This window comes from Pteronotus mesoamericanus, unplaced genomic scaffold, assembly GCF_021234165.1.
Source record: "Pteronotus mesoamericanus isolate MK-2021 breed Mesoamerican mustached bat unplaced genomic scaffold, CSHL_Meso_final contig_20, whole genome shotgun sequence".
Lineage (NCBI taxonomy): Eukaryota > Metazoa > Chordata > Mammalia > Chiroptera > Mormoopidae > Pteronotus > Pteronotus mesoamericanus.
The window spans coordinates 53861349-53882282 of record NW_026555085.1 but is presented as its reverse complement, the minus strand read 5'-3'; the positions used below and the strand labels follow the sequence as shown (position 1 = coordinate 53882282).

The 20934-nt window shown below is 32.5% G+C and overlaps 1 protein-coding gene across 3 annotated transcripts in view; it reads left to right on the top strand.

Annotated features, from left to right (window-relative positions):
* MMS22L (MMS22 like, DNA repair protein) overlaps positions 1-20934 on the top strand; it is a 113997-nt gene that overhangs the window by 9671 nt on the left and 83392 nt on the right. For 2 of the 3 annotated variants that reach the window (XM_054568868.1, XM_054568870.1), the window contains exons 6-10: positions 1682-1772; positions 3336-3466; positions 4939-5052; positions 13963-14139; positions 17839-17901. In XM_054568868.1, coding sequence (XP_054424843.1) covers positions 1682-1772; positions 3336-3466; positions 4939-5052; positions 13963-14139; positions 17839-17901 — 576 coding nt within the window. Of the gene's footprint in view, positions 1-1681; positions 1773-3335; positions 3472-4938; positions 5053-13962; positions 14140-17838; positions 17902-20934 lie in introns of all 3 variants that reach the window. The other variant, XM_054568869.1, reaches the window with a different exon arrangement.

Below are 20934 nucleotides of genomic sequence, written 5' to 3'. Positions count from 1 at the left end.
ATGTTTCTCTCCCTCCCTGTCTTTCCCAGTTCCCCTCTCTAAAGTCAATAGTCGTATCCTCGGATGAGCATAAAAAAAGAAAAGTAAATAGAGTTCCAACTGAATTCACAGGTTTATATGTATAATCCATAGAAAGCAAATAGGTAATTGCTTTGAATTAGGTCAGTTTAGTAAAGATTTAAGGGTAAATTGCAGGGGGAGGGATATTTTCCTTTCCTTTTAGTTTCTAAATTTGAATGATTTTTATTTTCTGGATATCTTACCAAGTGGTTAATAAAATAATTAATAATTTATCTAGAAACAGAAATAAAAAATACGTCCAAGAATCCTCAAACTAGGTTTTGCCCTTCATAGACTTTTTAATTAGGCAGACTTGAAAAGGTAGGTTATTTGAAGATCAAAAGACTGAATTTTAAAGCAGGAGAATGTAGTCTTCAACACACACACAAAATCATACACTTAATTTTTTTATAAAACAACAGCAAAAACTTCTTACAATATAAAAAACATCTTTCAAGACTTTATATATATCTTGTATTTTACAAGTCTTATATATGAAAAGCAGTGATTTAATTGGTATTTTCAGTTGAACATCTGTCTTTTATTTTTTTTGGAATGTTTTTATTAGAAATAATAATTTTTTTATTAGGAATAATTTATATTACGAATATTTTCATTTATCTTTTTCAGCAATTAAGCTGACTTACTAGGTAGATTGATGTGTATTAGTTATACTTGTCAATTGTTTTCTTTTGTATCATCGTTATGCTGATGTTAAAAATATACTTGTTTTTACATTTATCTCTTTTTAAAAAAAATAATGCTGTGATGTGGGAAATCTCACTTTAGTTTCTTGCAAATGAGTCAGTTAATAATTCTGTCTTACTGAATGACCCATGCTTTCCCCACTGATTTGGATATCACATTTATCCATTTCTTCCTTCCCTATTTTGCCCTTTTTTATTATGTATTTCTGAGCCAGTATTGTTTTATTTTGTTTTCATATTTGATAAGGCAAGTTCCATCATTCTTTCCAGTTGTCTTAATAGAACCTGTGTATCATTGTATTTATTTTTTATAGTGATACTAAATGTTGACTGGAGGAAGGTTATTGATAGTTAAGAGCATTGGCTTTTCAGTCAGATAGAATGAAGTTTGAATCCAAATGCATGAACTGAGAAGTAATTTCTTTACCTCTTTTAACTTAAAGTTTCTTACAGGGCATGACAGTATCTACATGATAGTTTAAAGTTCTCTTGTTAATATTCTTTGTAGGAGTTTCTGGATATGTGTTACCTTTAAAAAACATATTCCTAACTAAAGTCTAAAATAAAACCATGATAATAAGTATTTTTAAAATTCTTTTACTGCCTTGCAGCTGTAGTAGAATCATAGGTTGGTTGGAAGGGACCTTTGCCATACAAATCTCTTCAGCAGCCCCAAGATGAGTCTGTCTTAAATCTGTAGATGCAAATGCTTCCTATCCTGCTTTCAAAGTCTCTGGTGAAAAACATCTTCTAATGAACAAGACGGAGGTTTTCCCTGAGCTTTTGAATAGGGGCAGGTTAACTGATTCTTTGTCATGGTACTTAATGGAGGAGTGTTGTGATATGCTATCAAATATCTTGTAAAGTGTTGAATATTATGAATTTTCAGTCACAGTTGATAATGTCATTCACAGCTTTTTCTACCATCATGGCATTTATTACATCTCTACTTGGATATCCATTGGCTGGTGCTAGAAATTCTTCAGATGCTTGGTGAAAAAATGAGTAAGTTTATGGATTTCTGATTTCTGTCCTTTTTCTAATCTAAGCTTTTATTGGTTTTTAAAATTACACAAGTAATAGGTGTTTTCTGATTTTTTAAAAATCAAATCATAGCCAAAGTAAAAAGTGAAAATTTTACTTCTTTTTTCTAGAGGTAACTACTAGAAACAGCTTAATCCTTTTATGTTTTCATACTTTCTATTAGTATACATATATAGTAACTCATATATAGGAAGTTTGTTTTGATTCCTACAAATGTTGTCATTGTTCTATGTGGTGCATATCATTTAACAGTTTTTTAAAGATCTGTTCATGTCACTACATTGTGTTTTACTTTATTCATTTAGCGCTGTATGTAAAGGGTCTATCATAACTTATTTAACGATGTTTATTTTTTAATATTTCAGTTATTTCCCCTTTTGATATTACAAATAATATTATACTGAACATCCTTGTGTACATGTGCATCTTTCAATACTTGTACAAGTTATGCTATAGAATAGATTCTTAGAACTGGAGTGGCATATTACAATTTTAATATAATGGTATATGCTCGCTGTTGCTGTAGAGTAAATTTCCCCAATATGTGTACACTAACTGGGACCATGCCTTTGCCTCGCACTCTTACCAGTGGTGGAAATTATCAATTATTTTTATTTTTTACCAAGTAATATGTAAAAAACTATACTCAATCTTTATTTTTGCAGTTTCCTGGTTACCAGTGAAGTTGAACAGCCTCACAATTTTATTGTCTTTTCACATTTTCTTTATTAATTCATGATCTTTTGCAAATTTTTCCATTTTAAAAAAAAATAGTAGAAGTTTATTACAGATAGTAATCCTTTATTTCATATGTTGCCTATTTATTCCTTGGTCTTGCTTTTTGGCATCTCTAGGTCCTATTTTATTTGTAAAGTAAATTATAAATCATTTAGTTTTATAAAGACATCCATTATGTCAATACCTGCTTTTTAATTAATTAATACATGCAAAAATACATATATGGCTCTATGTGTGTACACTTACATACATACGTACAAACATACAAAGAATGTACACAAATATATAATTTTTCTCTCTCATAGACTCTATTGTAAATAATATTTCTTTAGAGCAGTACTCAGGTGGACTTACTCTGATCTAGGTACAAATTTTTGTGTCATGTTTATTTGCTGTATTTCACAACAAAAAGGCACATAGCTACTTTATCATTTTTTAAAGAATAATGTTTTAAAGTCTTTATTGATTAAAAATATGGGTGGAGATTTTCTACTATTTACCTTCTTATTTTTTGCTCTTAAGTGATGTTGCTTTGTTGCTTTGTTGCTTTTGAAAGATGGTCACATTAAGAAAACAAGTTTATTGAATGGTCATTTGAAAGACTGAAACTTCTTTTAGGTGATATTTATCAGTGTTTATAAGAAAGGAATTGTAAAATTTAACTTTTATTTGTCAAAATTTGCTTTAAAATGCCTATGTCACAATTTTGTTATAAGTTAATTTAAAGGTATACAATCACTTTCCTCTTTTTACTGTAGTTTTAAATACAATTTATTATGTTTTTAGAACAAGTTGTGTATGGTCATCAGTTTATGAATCTGGCAGGTAACAATTTAACCAATGTCAGCCTATTTGAAGAACACTGTGAAAATCTCCTTTGTGATTTACTAAGCCTGTCACTCAGCAGATATGAGAAGGTAATGCTTTAAGAGTTTATTTGTAGTTTTGATACGTATCACAATAGTCAGTCCTTAAACCATATGGCTTAAACTATAAGAATTTAATCTGAATTCCTGTTAATTCTTTTACTTTTAAATTCACTACTATCTGGGAGTTGAACTAGAAAATAATTTGATTTAAACATTTAAAACAGGCTGAAATTAGTGGTTGAAAGCTGTTATTTTTTTAGTCTTTTCATCTTGTCAAAAATAAATAAATAAAAACAGGATGTTTATGATGACTGGATATCTAACTTCTATTTAATAGGAGTGGCCAGACTTTTAATATAATCTAGCATATTGTTGGTACATAATGAAAGAGATGATTCATTAATTAAAGTTAGTTAACAAACTTAGAAGGTGGTTTTAGTTGATACATTTTCAGGGTAGTTTCATTTGCTTGTTTTCATAAAAGGTCTGACATCATGGTGGAAATAACTTTTTGTTTTACTAAATTGTATTTATATATAATGTTTAATACAGAAAGAGATTTAAAGGTGTTACATGTTCATTTCAAGTAATGGAAATTTATAGATATTATCGTTTCAGATTAGAAGCATAAACCTAACTTTTGAGGAATCAGGATTTATAATTTTTTAAAAATGTAGATTGTTTTATGTATTATCAGTATCTCTTAAATCTAGTCAGTATGTTTACAATTAATATAATGAGTGGATTAATCAGATATGATTTAGTAATATCTTAACAGTTACCTTTTACTATGTATTAGAACTATATGTGTAATATATGTGAAATAATGTATATATTATGGATTTTAGAAGTTTAGCTATACTTGCAAATGTAGACAACTTTTCTGCATTATATAAAGCCATTGAAGATACATTTGTTATAAAAATGGTGAAATTGCTTAACCTTTATAAGTCTCTAATAATCATATTTATTCTGATTTATAAAACATTTTAGTCTCCTTTACAGTGAATCAAATATTTCTAATTTTTTTATTGCAAGTCTTTATTGTAGCTGATGGATTCGATCAAAGTTAGGAAACTATGATGCTGAAGCCAAATCTGAGACACCCCCTGTTTTTGTAAATAAAATTTTACTGGAACACAGCCCCATCCTTTTTTTTCACTGATTGACAATGGCTGGTGTTGCACACAGTGGCAGAATTGAGTACCTGTGCAGACTGTATCATGATTGAAGCCTTGAATATTTACTATCTGGCTCCTTACAGAGTGTTTGCTGATAATTGGTGGACTAGATATTTAATCAGAGGTTTTTTTACAAGTCGAAAGTAAAATTTGTTCTGTGCTTTTGGTATTATAATGGGATTTTTTAAGTCAATGAAATGACATTTTTAATAAAGAATTTTATGTAATTAAGCATACGTTTTTAGTGCTCTAAATCATTGTTTTAAAATATTTGAGAGGATGTGTGGCATGTACAATTCTGCTGTGTTATAAGTAACTCCTTGTGGCTCTTTTCTACAGGTTAGGCTTTCTGAAGCATTAACGAGTCACCATTGCCCATGTTCATGCATTAAAGAATTATGGGTTCTACTTATTCATCTTCTAGGCCACAGAAGTAAATGGTCTCTCTCAGAAGTAAGTTGTAAAATTGATGGGTTAGTTATTGTTGTTGATACTAATTACATTAAATTTATGTTGCAGTGGTTTTGGCCGAGAAGAATCTTACAGCGTTCCTTCTTTATAAGACAACAGTCACCACCAAACAGAGCATTAACTGAGTGCTAAATACCTGCTACATTTTTAATCCTAAATTGGTAATATGAAACATCTAAGAGACACATAAAACTTGACTGTCTTGTTTTCTCAAGGTGTTTTGTTGTTGTTGTTGTTCTATTTAAGAATCTGTTAGGCTAAAATATTTAATACCCTTTAGCAATTCAGGAAACATTTTAGTTAGGAAATGTGGCAGATTTAGATTTGGAAATAAATAAAACAGGTTTCTGTTACTCGATTTTACAGTATCTTAATTGAAGGTGGGATGAAGAAAAGCGCAAAAGGGAAGATAAGACATTTTCTTCCACCTCATTTTAAGTCATGTCTTCATAATGGGACTTTATTTTATTTCAAGTGTTGTAGATTAGGAGTAAAAGAAATACCCATAGGCAAAAGTATGTACAAACAATTCATTGTGAAATGATGCTTAAAGGTTTATGTTATATAAAAAAAGTACTTTTGTTATTTTATGGGTTTTTGAATTTTTCAGCTTTGCACAATCTGGAGTTTGGATGACTATATTTTTGCAAGTTTACAAGTACTATATTTATTTTGAGTTATTTTAATAGTAAATTTATTAAATACATGTAAAGTTTACTAAGTATATATTTATTGTATTTTTACTTATTATTAAGAAAAATTTTTTTCCTGGCATTTTAGTTTGTCAGTATAGTTCAGCTTTCCATGAGATTTAAATAGCACAAAGTCCCAGAAAATTTTGTTTCTCTTTGACTATTTGCGAGGATGTTTTATTTCTTTAACATGGTTAAAATCAATTTTTTAATTTTATACAAAGCTTATTTTTATTATTTAAGAATTACATATTTTCTAGAATTGCTCTTATTTTATAAATTTTTGACTTGAAAGTATAAACCACATATAGTTAGTGTAGGCATGTTTATACTGGTTACCATTAGTCTTTTTCTAGATTTTAAATAGAAAAATAGGCATAATTGAAAATACTAATTGTAGATATTTGCATAATGATACATAGTGGTTAACCTAAATGATTTATATATTCTTCACTTTATGTAGTAACCGAACTTATTTGTCTTAAAATAATAAATGTCTGAGGCCATTTCATTTTTTTAATATTACTAAAACAAGTTATATTCTCAGATTTCAAGGCCATTTTATTTTGAAAGTCAAATTAGGAGTTTATATTCTTTTTTGTTGTTGTTTGTTTATATTCTTGACAGTAAGACAGTTGGACCTTCCTGCTTAAAAAAAAAAAAACCTAATCTAATCATGCTGGGTACCCTGTAGTAGCACTGTAAGTGTGCCAGTGAGCTTGCAGGAAGTAGGAAGCATTGAGGCCCTATATTAATAATAGGTGGGAACTCAGGTCAGCTGACTACTGAAGCTACCTCATCAACTTAGACACAGTTGCTGAATTATATAAACTTGAACATTAGCTTTCATACATTATAATGTATAAGCATAGAAGATAAAGCTTAGAGTTGACCTAAGTCAATAGCCCACTAATACACCGAACTACTTCTAAATCTGGGCTCCCAAAAGGGTAAACTCAAAACTCAACTCAATTTGTAAGGAAAATTGCCTGTGTTTGACTATAGTGTATTGCAGTTTAAAATTGTTTGTTATTGTAAGCCATCAAGTTCATGGTGCCCAGATGGTGCTAAAATTTTAAGTCAGTGACTTCTGAACCGGTGATGTTGTCAGCAGCCATGGACAGTGGGTGGATACTTAAATCCACAGCTCTCCACTTAACTTCCCCCAAAATACAGAACAGCAAAAACAAGTAAAGCTACACAAGTGAAAAACATTTTGATAGCATAACTACAAGATAATTACAAGAACAAATAAAAACTACTCCTGTAAAGACCATGTTGATAGCATAACTACAAGACAGGAATATTCAAAGCTATAAATTAAAAGTAAAAATCACTAAAGTTCTACCACAACACTTTTTAGCAAGCAAGGGTAGTCAGAAAAATTGCTCAGAAGAGAGAAGGGAGCTAGTAGTAGTCATAAAGTTGGTCTAAAACCATTGCCATATTGTGAAAATAGCTGAAAAGGTTTCCGTGTAGATCAGAGAACTAATTGTAGAATAGGAACAATAAAAGTGTGTGTGTCTGGCTCAAGGAGGCAGTCTTTGAAGGCAATTCTTCTGGAGAATAAAGCAAAAAGGAAGTGCCCAGTCAGTCAGTCAATCCAGTGAAGAATGGGACTTTGATATATTGACAAAAGAGAGATCGCTGAACTAGGAATCTTAGAGTAGCCCAAATCTACAAAGTAAAAAGAAGGAAACCAAACAGGTGTTTCTAAAATTATATAAGAAAATAGAATTGATACACTTTTGCTGATGATATCCTTTCTCCCAGAAACAATTATAAAGCAGAAGAAAATTGTAAGACAACACTCCAGATGGAGTTAAATAGACAACCATTTGGGTTTGTAAAAAAACACCTTGAATAAGATACCCCATTGTTAAAAAAAAAATAGACGAAAAACCAGGAACGAAGGAAGTAAATGGAATGCAGGAGAGAAATGAAAACAAAAATCATTTTAGAATTGACTAAATTAGGAGATTCCCAAAAAGAATAGACTCAAATGAAAATTTAATAAGGAGCATGGAAGAAAGGCAGCCAAAGCAATAAAAACGAGAAAGGTAGAGAAAGGGTCAGAGAGGAAATGGTTGAAATGGAAGACAGGCAAAGAATAACCATGTTTAAATTGAGTCCCTAAAGAAGAAAAAAACAATGGAATATAACCAACATTTAAAAACAATGAATGAACCTAAGAAAACATTTCAGAAATAAAAGAGGCACTAAATCTGCATATTGAGAGGGCCTGCTGGATAACTGGGCAGGTTAATGCCAAACAATCCATGCTCAGACATAGCCCACTAAAACTATTTGACTTCAAACATACAGAAAATGTCTTCAGGTCCTCCAGGATGTCTTCAAATTCTTCAGGCAAAATCACCCAATAACTTAAAATAGCAAAATAATTTGACCTGCACTAGACTTCTCAAAAACGGCATAAAAACCAGAGAACCCTGGAACATTAAAAGGACTGAAAAAGCCTTCCTCCTTGTGCAGACACAGCCAGGAGTCAGTGAGTCAGAAGAGCGCCCTTACCCGACCATGCCTGGCACCCTGATCTTGACCCTTTAGTCTCTGGAATGGAATGAATTAACACTATGGCACAACAGAACAAGGTCTTGGCTTAGAGAAGAGGAATTTAGGTCCCACCTTTTAGGCTATGGAGATTATATGGACTGTAACCATGAGATACTCCCTTAATAAAAAGCTCAAGACTAAGAAAAAGTGTCCAAACCAAAAGGAAACAAAAACAGTAAAGAAGCAAGTTAAAAGTTATTCTCTGCCCTACTTCACATGCAGTGGCTTTGGGGAGTAGGATGGGTGTTGATTAGCTGAGAAACAAAAACAGAAAAAGCAATTGAAAGTTTCAGGAGGGACAGGGAAGTTTCTCTGTTTCATCTACCTGGAAGTTAATAATACCACAGAGTGCTGACAGTAGGCAGGCGCATATAGGATCTGTTGTTAGGAGCACCCAGACTGCTGAAAGCATAGATTTCTTTTTCTCTTATATAAGGATTTTAAAAATTTACAGTGTGACAGTATTGATTTATACAGTGTACTCAGTTTATTTCTTTTTAAAGAAATTGTATGTACACTATAATTCTTGCCAAAAGGAATATTTAATTTTCCCTACCCTCTGCCTCACCCCCCATTCCTGGAATGAGGGAGGGGGAATACTGAATGGGATTTGAAGTTTTCCCGCTGAGGAAGGGACATTTTCTGCAGCCAGGTCAGTGATTAAAGGATTACTCCTCTAAGGAAATTATCCAAAGGGGAGAGGTAGTTCAGGGTTATTTAGTTATTTTCAAATGTTGTCTGGGCTGCTGCTGACCTCTGTGAAGGCCACAGGATCCCCCTTTTCAGGAGGACAGCATAAGAAGCAATCAGAGAAGCCTAAGAGAGGCTTAGGAATGTTTGGGAATTTACACATACCCCTAATTATGTGGGAACTCCAAGAATCAAACTAATTAAATCAAGGGCATATTTGTGTCCCAGAATATATTCTAAACATGTAGCTAATACTGGGTATATCTGCATGAGTTTTCTGAAAACCTAATGCTCATTGTCTAGTAGACTTCAATTAGACTTCACTTTCCCAGAAGGGAAGGGAAGCAAATTAATATTCTTTGAATTATATTGTAAGCTTAAGTAAACTGTTCAAATAACAGAGTCAGAATATATAAAGCTGGATTTCAAATGCAAATTTATTTGATGCCACAGCCCATGGTTGTTTTTTTTTCCCTACCATATGATTATTAAGGAAGCGTGCGTTTTATAAAGTTAGAAAAGGATATGAAAGAGTAATGGAAATAATTTACTTTCTTTTGGGGAAACAGACCTAAATATATTTTATGTACACTCTCGCATTCCTAGAAGTGCTATAAATGTGAGGTAGGGGACACCTGTGCTATATACCATGTGCAATATAATAGAGTTTTGGGCCTGTATACATTATACTTCAGCTGTCACAAATATGTATATGTGTTGACACATTTAAGCATTACATACGGAATGTTACAGAAACTTTCTGTAAAATAAAAACTTAAAAATGCCAGGAAAAAAAGAGACTCAAAAAGTATGGGCCAATGATTTTACAATCTTGACCCTAGCAGTCCCACTTTTAGAAATATACACCTAGTATATACCTGAAACAATTCAAAAATACATATGCATCAGGCTATTTTATTGCCATATTGTGTATAAAAGCATAATATTAGAAACTACCTAAATGCCCATACACAGAAAAGTGATAAAAGAAACCATGGGATATCTGCACATTGGTATGTTATACATTTGTACAACAGAATGAGGAAGATACATGATCTGATAATGGAGTGACTTCTGGGATTTATTGTTAAATAAGTAAAGTGCAAAAACTATTTAGAGGATGCTACATTTTTGTGCAACAAAGATGAGGAAATATGTATATTTAGTTGTGTACAAAGAAATACTGGAAAGGCAAATCAGGAACTATTGAGATTGGTACGTAGGAATGGGAAATCAGTGAGCGAGAATGAAGTGAAAGGATTTTAATATGTTGTGCTGACTTTAGAACCATGTTACTCTTTCAGGTGCTCAGAAATAAATCAACATGTATGGAAAAGGAGGGTACAATAGAGTACAAAGAAAAACAACTGAAATTAACTGTATTGCTAGTGATTAACACTGAGGGGTGGGTAGGGAGAGGACTAGCCGAGGTAACTTAAATAGAATGCACTAGTCTGTGTACTCTAAGGCTAAAGATAAAAAAAAAAAAAAAAAAACACTAAATGGTGAAAATACTGAACTCCTTTTAGGAGATTTGTCTTTTACAGTGTTACATATGGATTAGCAATTTTAAGTTTACTTTTTTTTGTATTTTAGAACTGAGTAAATTTATAAGTATGTTGCGGGTTATTAGATCCAGCTAAGAAAATTGATAGGAAATTGAGTTACAGATATGGAAAGAGGAAAAGCTAGAGTGAACCATAACGTGTTCATTTGGATTGAAGTATTGGTATGAAATAATGGGTTTTAATAATTAGAACTAGATATAGATGTATATGGGTGTGAACACACTTTTTTCCCACCTTATCCACTGAGTGGGCCTAGAAACTATGATATAAGTAACAATGAGCAATTTCTAGCTATGTCTTGGTTCTGAAATAACCATTTTCCAGAGAAAGGAAATAAGCCTCCTTTGGTAAATAACTGATTCCAGGCTGTGGCATGGAAAATAAGAAAATGGGCCTGGAGCATTTTGTTTTAGGAGCTAAGGAGGTGTTCAAAAAATGATAAGGACATGTCAGAAGGACGTGAGAGCCAACATGAAAATCTTCCACAAGTCAAACCTGAAATAATTTGAGTAACAAAATAAATGATAAAAAAGGATTGTAATCTATACAAGAGTTGGTCAGTTCATACTGATATAAATAAATGGAGAGAAGGGTAACACTTTTATAATAAATGTAGAAATAATGATGGAATTAGAAAGCCACCAGTTGACAACCCCCATAGTAATTGTTTTAGGCAAATATGCTCAGTGGCTGCCAAAGTATGATGAAAAACAGAAACTTACATAGCTTGGTAAGTATCTCTACATGATATTTATCAGTTGTAAGGGAAGTAGTAACTACAGTGAAGGAAACCTGGCAGATACCAGTTCAATTTAAGTGATCCAAGTTAATCAATTATAGGACACGTTGATACTGTATACATTTAGAATGATGCATTCAAAGGACAAAAATGTTTCATTGATATTCCTGCCAAAAATGCATACTGTAAATCTAATCACCTAAGTAACTGGCCTATATTCTTTGAAAATATCAAAGTCATGAAATAAGTATCTGAAGAACAGTTACAGATTCAAAGAAACTGAGGTGACATACTAGCTAACTGCAGCATGGAGAATAGAGAAGATGTCTGTGATAGCATTCTAAGTGTAATTCCAAAGGAGAGGAAGTAAAAGTGGAACAGAGAATATATTTGAAGAGGCAGTAACTGAACATTTTCCAGTGTTAATGAAAGCTATCACATTAAGAAACCCAATGAATTTCCCTTAGGGTAAATAAAAAGGTAAGCACACCAGGATAAGCTACAATATAGTGAAACTTAGAACATCAAGGACAAAGAGAAGAGATTGAAAGCATTCAGACAAAAATGTTACCTTTAGTACAGTAACAACTAGACTGACAGCTAACTTCTCAATAGCAGTGGAGGCCAGTGGGAACGATATCTTCTCTTCCTTGTATTAAAACAATGCATTTGTCAACGTTCAGTTCTTCATTCAGCAAAATCTCTCTAGGGTGATGTAAAACAAAAGCTATTTTCTGTGGAGCAAAATTGAAAGGAATCCTAAAATATAATTTTATGCCAAAAATAATGATGCCAGAGTGGAGGTTCTGAAGTGTAAGAAGGAATAAAAAAACAGAAAGTGGTAAATGTTTTGTATAAATCAATAAAATCGAGTGGAATTTAAAAACAAAGTTGAACTACACAGTAATACTGGCATGTAAATTGGGAGGCCATAAATGAGTTAGAGTATTTTAAATATTTTGTCTAAGAGATGATATAAATTTATCAAGATCAGAACAGTCAAAAATTGGTTCTTCAGAAAGGTTACTCAAATTGGCTGATCTTTCTTGAGATGATTACAGAGTCAGTGTTAGAAATAAAGGAACGTGTCTTCAGATTCTTACATATAATAAAAGAAAGTTGAGATATTGTCAATAACCACATACCTAATTATATGAATATATGAAATGGACAAATACCTAGGAAAAAGTCAACTAAAACTCAAGTGTTCAACAACAGTAAATTAGGTAAATAGTTTTATCATGTAGTCATATACTGGAATATTCTGTTGAGCTACGGTAATACTCATTAATTTGGGTGAATCTCAGAAATATAATGTTGAGGAAAAGAGGCAAGTTACCAAAGAATAGAAACAGGCCACTTAATAGACACTTCTCCAAAAGAACATACAGATGGCCAATAGACGTATGAAAATATGCTCAAAGTCACTAATCATCAGAGAAAGGCAAATTAAAACCAAAATGAGATATCACCTCACACCTGTCAGAGTGGCTATCAATAAATCAACAAACAAGTGTTGGCCAGGATGTGGAGAAATACAAACCCTCATGTACTGTTATGGGAATGCAGATTGGTGGAAAGCAGTGTGGAGGTACCTGAAAAAATTAAAAATGGAACTGCCTCAGGACCCAGCATATGCAAAGAAACCCAAAACACTAAATTTAAAAGAATATGTGCACCCCTGTGTTCATAACAGCGTTATTTACAATAGCCAAGATTTGGAAACAACCCAAGTGCCCATCAGGAGATGAGTGGATAAAAGAGCAGTGTTACATTTACTCAGTGGGATACTGCTTGATCATAAAAAGAAGGAAATCTTATTACGCTTTGTGACACCATGGATGGACCTGGGGAATATTATGCTAAGTGAAATAAGCCAGTCAGAGAAAAAGAAATACAGTATGAATTTACTTATATGTGGAATCTAATGAACAAAATAACTAACAAAATAAGCTCCTAAATAGAAAAGCAGACTTTCAGCTGTCCGAGGGAATGGGCCTTGGGGAGATGGGAAAAAAAGGTAAAGAGATTAAAACAAAACTCAGACACAGATAACCTGGTGATTACCACAGGGAGGGGGGAGTTGGTGGCGGTAGAAGAGGAAGAGGACAAAGGGTACGGGGTGGTGAGGTGACTTGACTTGCAGTGGTGAACACATATTATTATATACAGATGATACAGAATTGTACACCTGACATCTATATATAATTTTATTAACCAGTGTCACCCCAATAAATTCAATAAAAATGTTTATGAAAGAATAAAAACATGCAGTAAAAGGAAACAAAACAAAACAAGAGGTGAAGCCAGAAATATGTGATTTGGGCTTATATAAGTATGTGGCAAAACTTAATGAAAACAAGGGAATGAATTATTATGAAAGTCAGGATAATGGTTACCCAGGTTGGGAGACAAAGATGTGATGTGGGAACATGTAGGGTCTTTCTAAAATACTGTGCATTTTCTGATTCTTAACATGGGTTTTTAAAACTGTTATTTTAGTTTTATGTATGTATTTTACATTCTCTTTTGTATGTATATTTCATTATAAAAACAGAGCAAAGCCCAAATCAAAGGTTATTGGATCAGTGTCTATTTTAATTGAATCATATTACCTCTGTTTCTATAGTCATTTTGGAACTGGTTGAACAAACTTCTTAAAACACTCTTTGAAAAGTCAAGTGACCAAAGAAGACCTTCTATGCCTGTGATCCAGCCCAAGGATCCATTAGGTTTTAGTTGGTGGATTATTACTCATGTAGCATCACTTTACCAGTTTGATCGCCATGGAGCACCAGATGAAATGGTAAGATTTTATTTTTTTAAACTTTCTTATATCACCAATTAATACATATTTTTGGTAGACAAATTAGAAAGTTAGCAGAAACAACAGCAAAAATCAAGTAATAAGCCTACAGAGAGATTCAGCTTTGTGTCTAGAAACTGTAGCCATCTTGAAAAATCGTGATATTTATGTTTGTATTGTTTTAAAAAAACAATTTGTAGAAGAGTTGGAATCTAGTCCTGTTTCTTTTACTAAGAGCTGTACTGCCTTCAGTGAATTACTTAAACCTTTCTGGGCCTCTGTTTCCTCATCCAGAGACCATGGGATTGGATTTTCGAAAGATTCCCTTATTTCCAGAATCTGTAAGATTGCCAAAAGGAAAGCATATTTCTCCAGAAATGAATTAGTAGATTTTGTGAATAATTTGTTAAAATTATTTCCTCAAAATGACATTTCATTATAGAAACTCTGCAGAAGTTATTTTCATCTATTAAACAGCCATGAAGCATACTTCAAATAGACACATTTTACAGAAACATTTTTTACAGTGTTATTTAAAAAGTGCTATGAATAAAACCAGCTGGTAGATATATTTATTTGAAGCCCTATTTGTATATAATTTCTTCCATGTTCAGAAATGAATAACATAGTATTATATCATTTCATTAGTTCCATAGAGTAAACATCTAGAATCTTGAAGCCAGTGTGTCTGTATTTTCAAAATTGTTTTTTTCTGGGAGTGGTTCTTAAACCTGGCTGATCATCAGACCTACCTTTGAGTTTTTTAAAATTCAGATTTCTGGGTCTCAACCCTGGAGATCCTGATTTAGTAATCTGTTTTGGAATTTGGAAATCCTTATTTTTAAAATGTTTTCTGGCTCTCATCCTGTATTTCTTTATGTAACATGTTTCTTGTTGGACTTGACAGATTTTCCTCTCTTTGGAATATTGGGCATAGTAGTCTGAGAGAGCTCCATGGAATCTGAGGGTCAGTTAGTATGGACATTGTGTCTATATAATGGTAATGGAAAGGGCCTCATGGGATCCTCGGAACGATCCCCTTAATAATAAAAGCCCTGTTAAGGGGATCCCAAGGTGAAGTAAAATAGAGTCAGAAAGTGCTCTGAGAAGTTCACACAGCTTAGTGTCAGTGTTATTTGAGATCTACCATAGCCCTGACTGGTGTGGCTCAGTGGTTTGGGCATTGTCCTGCAAAGCAAAATCTTGCTTGTTCAATTCTCTTTCGGGTTATATGCCTGGGTTGCAGTTTTGGTCCCCATTCAAGGTACATATGGGAGGCAGCTGATTGATGTGAGAGAGAAAAAATAAATCTTTTAAAAAAGGAATTCTGCCATATATTGAGTGAAGTCAATAGAAGGAGCTCTCATAGAGAAGGATTATATGTCCGTTGTTTCTTTACATGAGTACTTACCATGCTGAAACACAGTAAATACTCAATAAATGTTAGCAATTACCATTTTTACTATAGTATCCTTTTTATTATTTTTGTGAAGTTTACATGATAACGTTTCACATCTTAACTATTAAGAATATTAGAACAACATTAAAAGAACTAAAAAAAAAATCTACCTACAATTCTAAGGTCTTTACTTAACATTTTTATTTGTCTTCCAACCTTAATTCTTGCAAGTACATATTTCTGATTTGAATTGGTATAGATAAATATGGTAATTAGTTAAGCACTTCTGAGTCCCTATTGAATGGCCATTATAATAATAAGTGTCAATGATATGATACACATGAAACAGATTGTACTGCCTCTTTCTTCAAGGAACATGTTTTCAGGGTATTAATGCTTGTTGAAACTGCATTATTTTGAGTGAGTGGTATATTTCAATAGTGGTTGCTGTTGAACCCCAGTAGCCACATTAATATGTATCATTACTGTTACTATTGTAATGTTGAATTGTACTAGTACAAACATCCACAGTAGCATTGCTGAAATCACTCTTCTATTTCATACAGAGAAATCCATAGGAGATTACTGCTTTTACTAGCTGAATCAAGATAGTAAATGAAGTTTCTATATTTAAAATAGCTTAACCTTTGTGTTTTAATATTTTTCAGCAGTTCTTGTGTGATCTTTTTCTGCCAAGATACAGGTTCTTTAAAATCTTAATTCTTTAAATTATGTAAAAGGTTTTCAGAGGAAAGAGTTATAATATTTGAAAAAGAACCTTTCATATGACACAAATAATAAAGATGTGCAATACGTATGTACATGTGTATGTGTAAAATACACCACTTTTATTCATGAGCCCTCAGAGTCAAATATTTATGGACTTTTTAATGGCTTTTAAAGAAAAATGCAAGTTTTCCATATTAGTACTAGCTTTCATTAGGGGCCATACCTTTAGCATATTGCATTTGCAAATGGTTTAATATCTCACAGTGACTGTTCAGTTTTTATCTCAGTGCAGCACTATGAAATAAGTGAGAGGGTAATCTATGCATCTTACAAGTATAGAAACTGAGGTACAGAGTGTGTAAGTATCATCCTATTTTTACCACTTAAATTCGATGTGAGGACATTCCTAAGGAGTCTTGCAGAATAGGTCTTTGGTAGGGGAACCACGTCCACCAGTTTGCCATCCTCAGTCCCAGTTTATGCCTGCTGTCTCTCATCCTATCGGGTGAGCTTCTCCTTTGACTCTCAAAAATTTCTCACTTGGTTTATAAATCATGTAATCTAATCTATGAACATAAAGACATGGTGACTTATCAGAGCTTATATAGGATGTTAATTTGGATCTTAGAGATATTTAGATTAGAATTTTGAAAATTATCTGAACTTTTTTTTTCTCCTTAAGATGTATTAGCATAACCAGCTACCATGAAGAAAGTGGTTATGTATTAAAAGTGCTTTATTCCACTAAAGAGTTGTCTGGTGTGTGAGGATGATATGAGGTAATAATGGTTAGTCATATGTTCCTCAGCAAAGAAATATGTCCGGTCTTATGTTAACCATAGAGATGTTTCAGTTTTTAAATGTGAACTTCTTTGCCCTGAAGGTAAATGTGAAATTTTTACATTTTAAATAGGTTCAGATATAGTTAATTTTTTTTATTTTAAAAGTTTCTCTAAATGGACTTTTGCTATATGTGGGATTAAATCACAAACTTGCTAACTGCTTCCTGGTAGGTCTATAAGGAAATTTGGTATTTCTCATATTAGAGGGTTTAGGTTTTCATACATTTCTGCCTAATGCTTTTCTCAGCCTAGATAATGGTGTGTTATCCTCTCACAGTCCTAACCATCTATTTTAAAAGCAAATACAGTTTAAGGAGAAAAATTACCTTTGCGCATTGCAAGCATCGGTTTAACAGAGCTGTCCCTGCCCGTGAGTAGTGCAGCCAGGCAGGCCGGCTGATGTTCTTCTTTGAAATTTGAAATGACAAGAAGATAACAGGTGTGAAATGTAACCTGTGTTAATATTGTTAAGACATTTGTAATTTTATAGAAATACCACTGTTTAATGAAACTACTCCCTGTAAGGTTTGTATTGGACTGGGATAGTTGTAAAATTTTTCTACTGAGTCTCCACCAACTCGGCCAAAGTATTTTTAGACATTCAAGAAGCTGTAGTAAGGTCTGATGTTTGACAAAATGTTTGTACTTCACACTTAACTTGCTATACCATAATTTAATTTATAATTAAGAGCAGTAATTTTGATGCAATAATATTTTTTTCTTTCCTAGAGACAAATGGAATCAAATTGGATCTTTGTAGAAGAACTGCTGAAAAGGTCTATCAGTGTTCAGGTATGCATTTAAAGTGAGACAATTTGTGGGCTTTGCTAAATTTTTATATTATAGATTTTATTTGTAAGAACCAAGCAAACTTAAAATGATTTAAGTGAAAAACTTAGTTTACTTATTAATAACCTGAGATAGAAATAATCATTCTTTGTTAATGAAACATCAATGTACAGTAACCCCTATTAGTGACTGTCCTTGGAAGGTTTTTATTTTTAACACCCAGTTGTCAGTTAAAGGACAAAGATAATTATCCTAGTTGGTGACTTTGATAAAATATATTCAAAATAAGTAGTAGATGCTTCAGAACTTAAGCCATTCCTTGGCTGAATGGTATCAAGTCTAGGAGACACGATGAGGGAGATAGTGGCATTGGAAATCCAGCTCTGTCCTCATCACAGCAGGAAGGGGACTTGCCTTGCTGAGCAATTTGTCTTACGGGCTTGAATCGTGCTCTAACTGATAAGGTCCTAGCTTCTGAGCCCTCATTTCATACCTTATCATTTTTCTTTCTGCAGAGCTGTTAATGTAGTGCTTCATGGCCCACAGGTCAGATTTGACCTCCTTTGAAAATAGTTTTAAATGTGCTCTTCATCACATCTTTAAACATCCTGTACTGTAGCTCTGTGAAGTTTCGTAATGTTATTTATGTAAGAGTTTAAGGAAAAATTTTAGTAAAGGATTCTTTAAATTGGGAAGTAGGTTACTTTTGTGTTAAATACAGATTGTTAAAACTTGAAGAGGAACAAAAAGGAAATATGGTAGTAAAAGATTGCTCTCTATATAGCACACACATGCACACACATTTATTTTATAGCCATATCTTGAAAATCAAAATAGCTTGCAATTTTTTCCCTATTATCTATGTTAATTCGTAATATTTTAGCTGAAACATATAAGTGCATTTAGTTATAAATCTTCTTAGTATGAGCTGAGAATTGTAAGTTAGAATTCCAAAGACCTTCGCATACTTAATTTATACCAGGAACAAAAGAGCTATTCCAATTACTGTGAAAGTTTTGGTTTATTTTTACTTTTTCTGTATCATTTTAGTGGCCATTAAAAGCTAACATTTAGTTAGCTTTATTCTCTGTTGGTTTTGAAACCATATTGATTTAGCAACTTAAAACATTTCTTTCATGTTATTTTTAAATTCAAGAACTTAGGGAATTGCTAAAAAATGGTCATTGTTATATATAATAACTATTAATCCAATCTTAATGCCTAGCATAGCTTAGAAACCTCTTAAACTTACTTTCAGCTCTGCAGTTTTTAATGCATGGTTTTGTTCTGTTAGGCTTTAAATTACAGAGTATTTCTTTTAAAGGCTATAAAGGTTTATATGAATAAATGTCCATATACCCGTGATGGTCAAGGGCAGCAGGAGAATTTATCATCTGTCTTCCATAGAAAAGTTTGCTTTTTGATGAAGAGATTGAAAATTCTCTTTAAACACATTTAGTTGTTTTAAAATTAATATTGTTTAGTTTGGATTGTGACTTCCTATAATTTTGATTTTAAATGAAGGCAACTTATCTTCAAAAAAAACTTAGTTGTAAACCTTATTCATAATGTGATAAAACTTATTCTGACATTGCATAGTGTACTTTTACAATGTAACTAATATTTTAATGGTGTCACCAAAACTATTTGAAGATAATTCTTGGAAGTAGGATTACCATCTGAATTTGCCTGGCTTAGGTTTTCCTGAAATGTGGGATTTTCAGTGCTGAACCAAGGAAAGTCCTGAGCAAACTGGGACAAGCTAGTCATTCTAGAAGTAGTGATAGTACAACTAATCTAAGAAGCTTTCCCTCTGAATTTTGGTCTAGCATAAAGACAAAGTAATACCTTTCCTGTGAAAGAGGCCACTATAATATATACAAAGGAGTAGTTCATTCTCTAGTAGTCTTTCACGTTTTTCATGCTTTGATTGTATCAAATTAGATTTTATAAATAGTATTGGACTACTTGCTGGAGTTTTTGAAACCAGTTTTGCTGGGTGCAGTAGGTGGTTATAAAGAATAAATAGTATTTTGGATAGAGCTATCAGGCTATCAGTTTGATCATATCTGTTTTTCCCTATTGAGGTACATTAAAATCTGACCATCTTCATGTGCTTTGACCTCATCTCAAACAGTGAAAGAGTCATTTGCAATATTTCAAAAAAAAAACAAACATTTCACATTTAGAGCAGTCTTCAAATAAAATTGATAGACACTATATTTTTAATTAAGCAAATAAGGTTCTGAATCTTGTTATAGCTAGAGAGGATCTTCCAGCAACAGACATTAAACTTTGTTAGTGAAGAGAACATATATTTAATTTTACTTATATAGATACAATGGAATAGTTAAGTATTTTCTATAAAAACAATTTTTTTAGTGGCAATCTTATTTAATATTTGTGAATGCTAACAGTAAACACTTATTCTACCTCTAAGACAGCATTATTGTTTTCATATGAAAAGGGAGATTTTTATTTTTCTGTTACCTACTTTTTAAAGTCTCATTTTCTGAGATCACAGATGGTCTTAGAAGAGTATAAATCTTAAGCAAGTCTAATATTTTTTTAAATATTATTTTCATTTTTCAAAGAATTTGGAGAACCCAAGGCTAAAAGCAATTCTGAATATGATTAGATCTGAAAGATATGGAACAATACCCTTTTAATTACTAACTCAAAATCATTGCGTTTCTTGGAAGAAGGATCTTGACTGGGATATTAAAGTTAAGCTCTCTGTTCAGTCCTAAAAATAAATCTAATCAGACAGACTGACAGTTACTACTTAGCTTTCAAATACATTTTTTGAGGGTAGCTTCCTTCACTGAGTAGTTTATGCACGCGCACACGGCTGAGATGAGACACCCAGAGAGCCCATAGTCAGCATCTTCTGAAAAATGCAGGAGCTCTGGGGTTGAGCCAGACAAGTTTAAGGCTGTGTGGAAAAGAGGCCCACAGGACTGGGTTATTAAAAAATCTTTAATCAAAGGGCATAGATTTCGATGTCTTTAATGAAACCTTTTAGTTTAGGTAGAA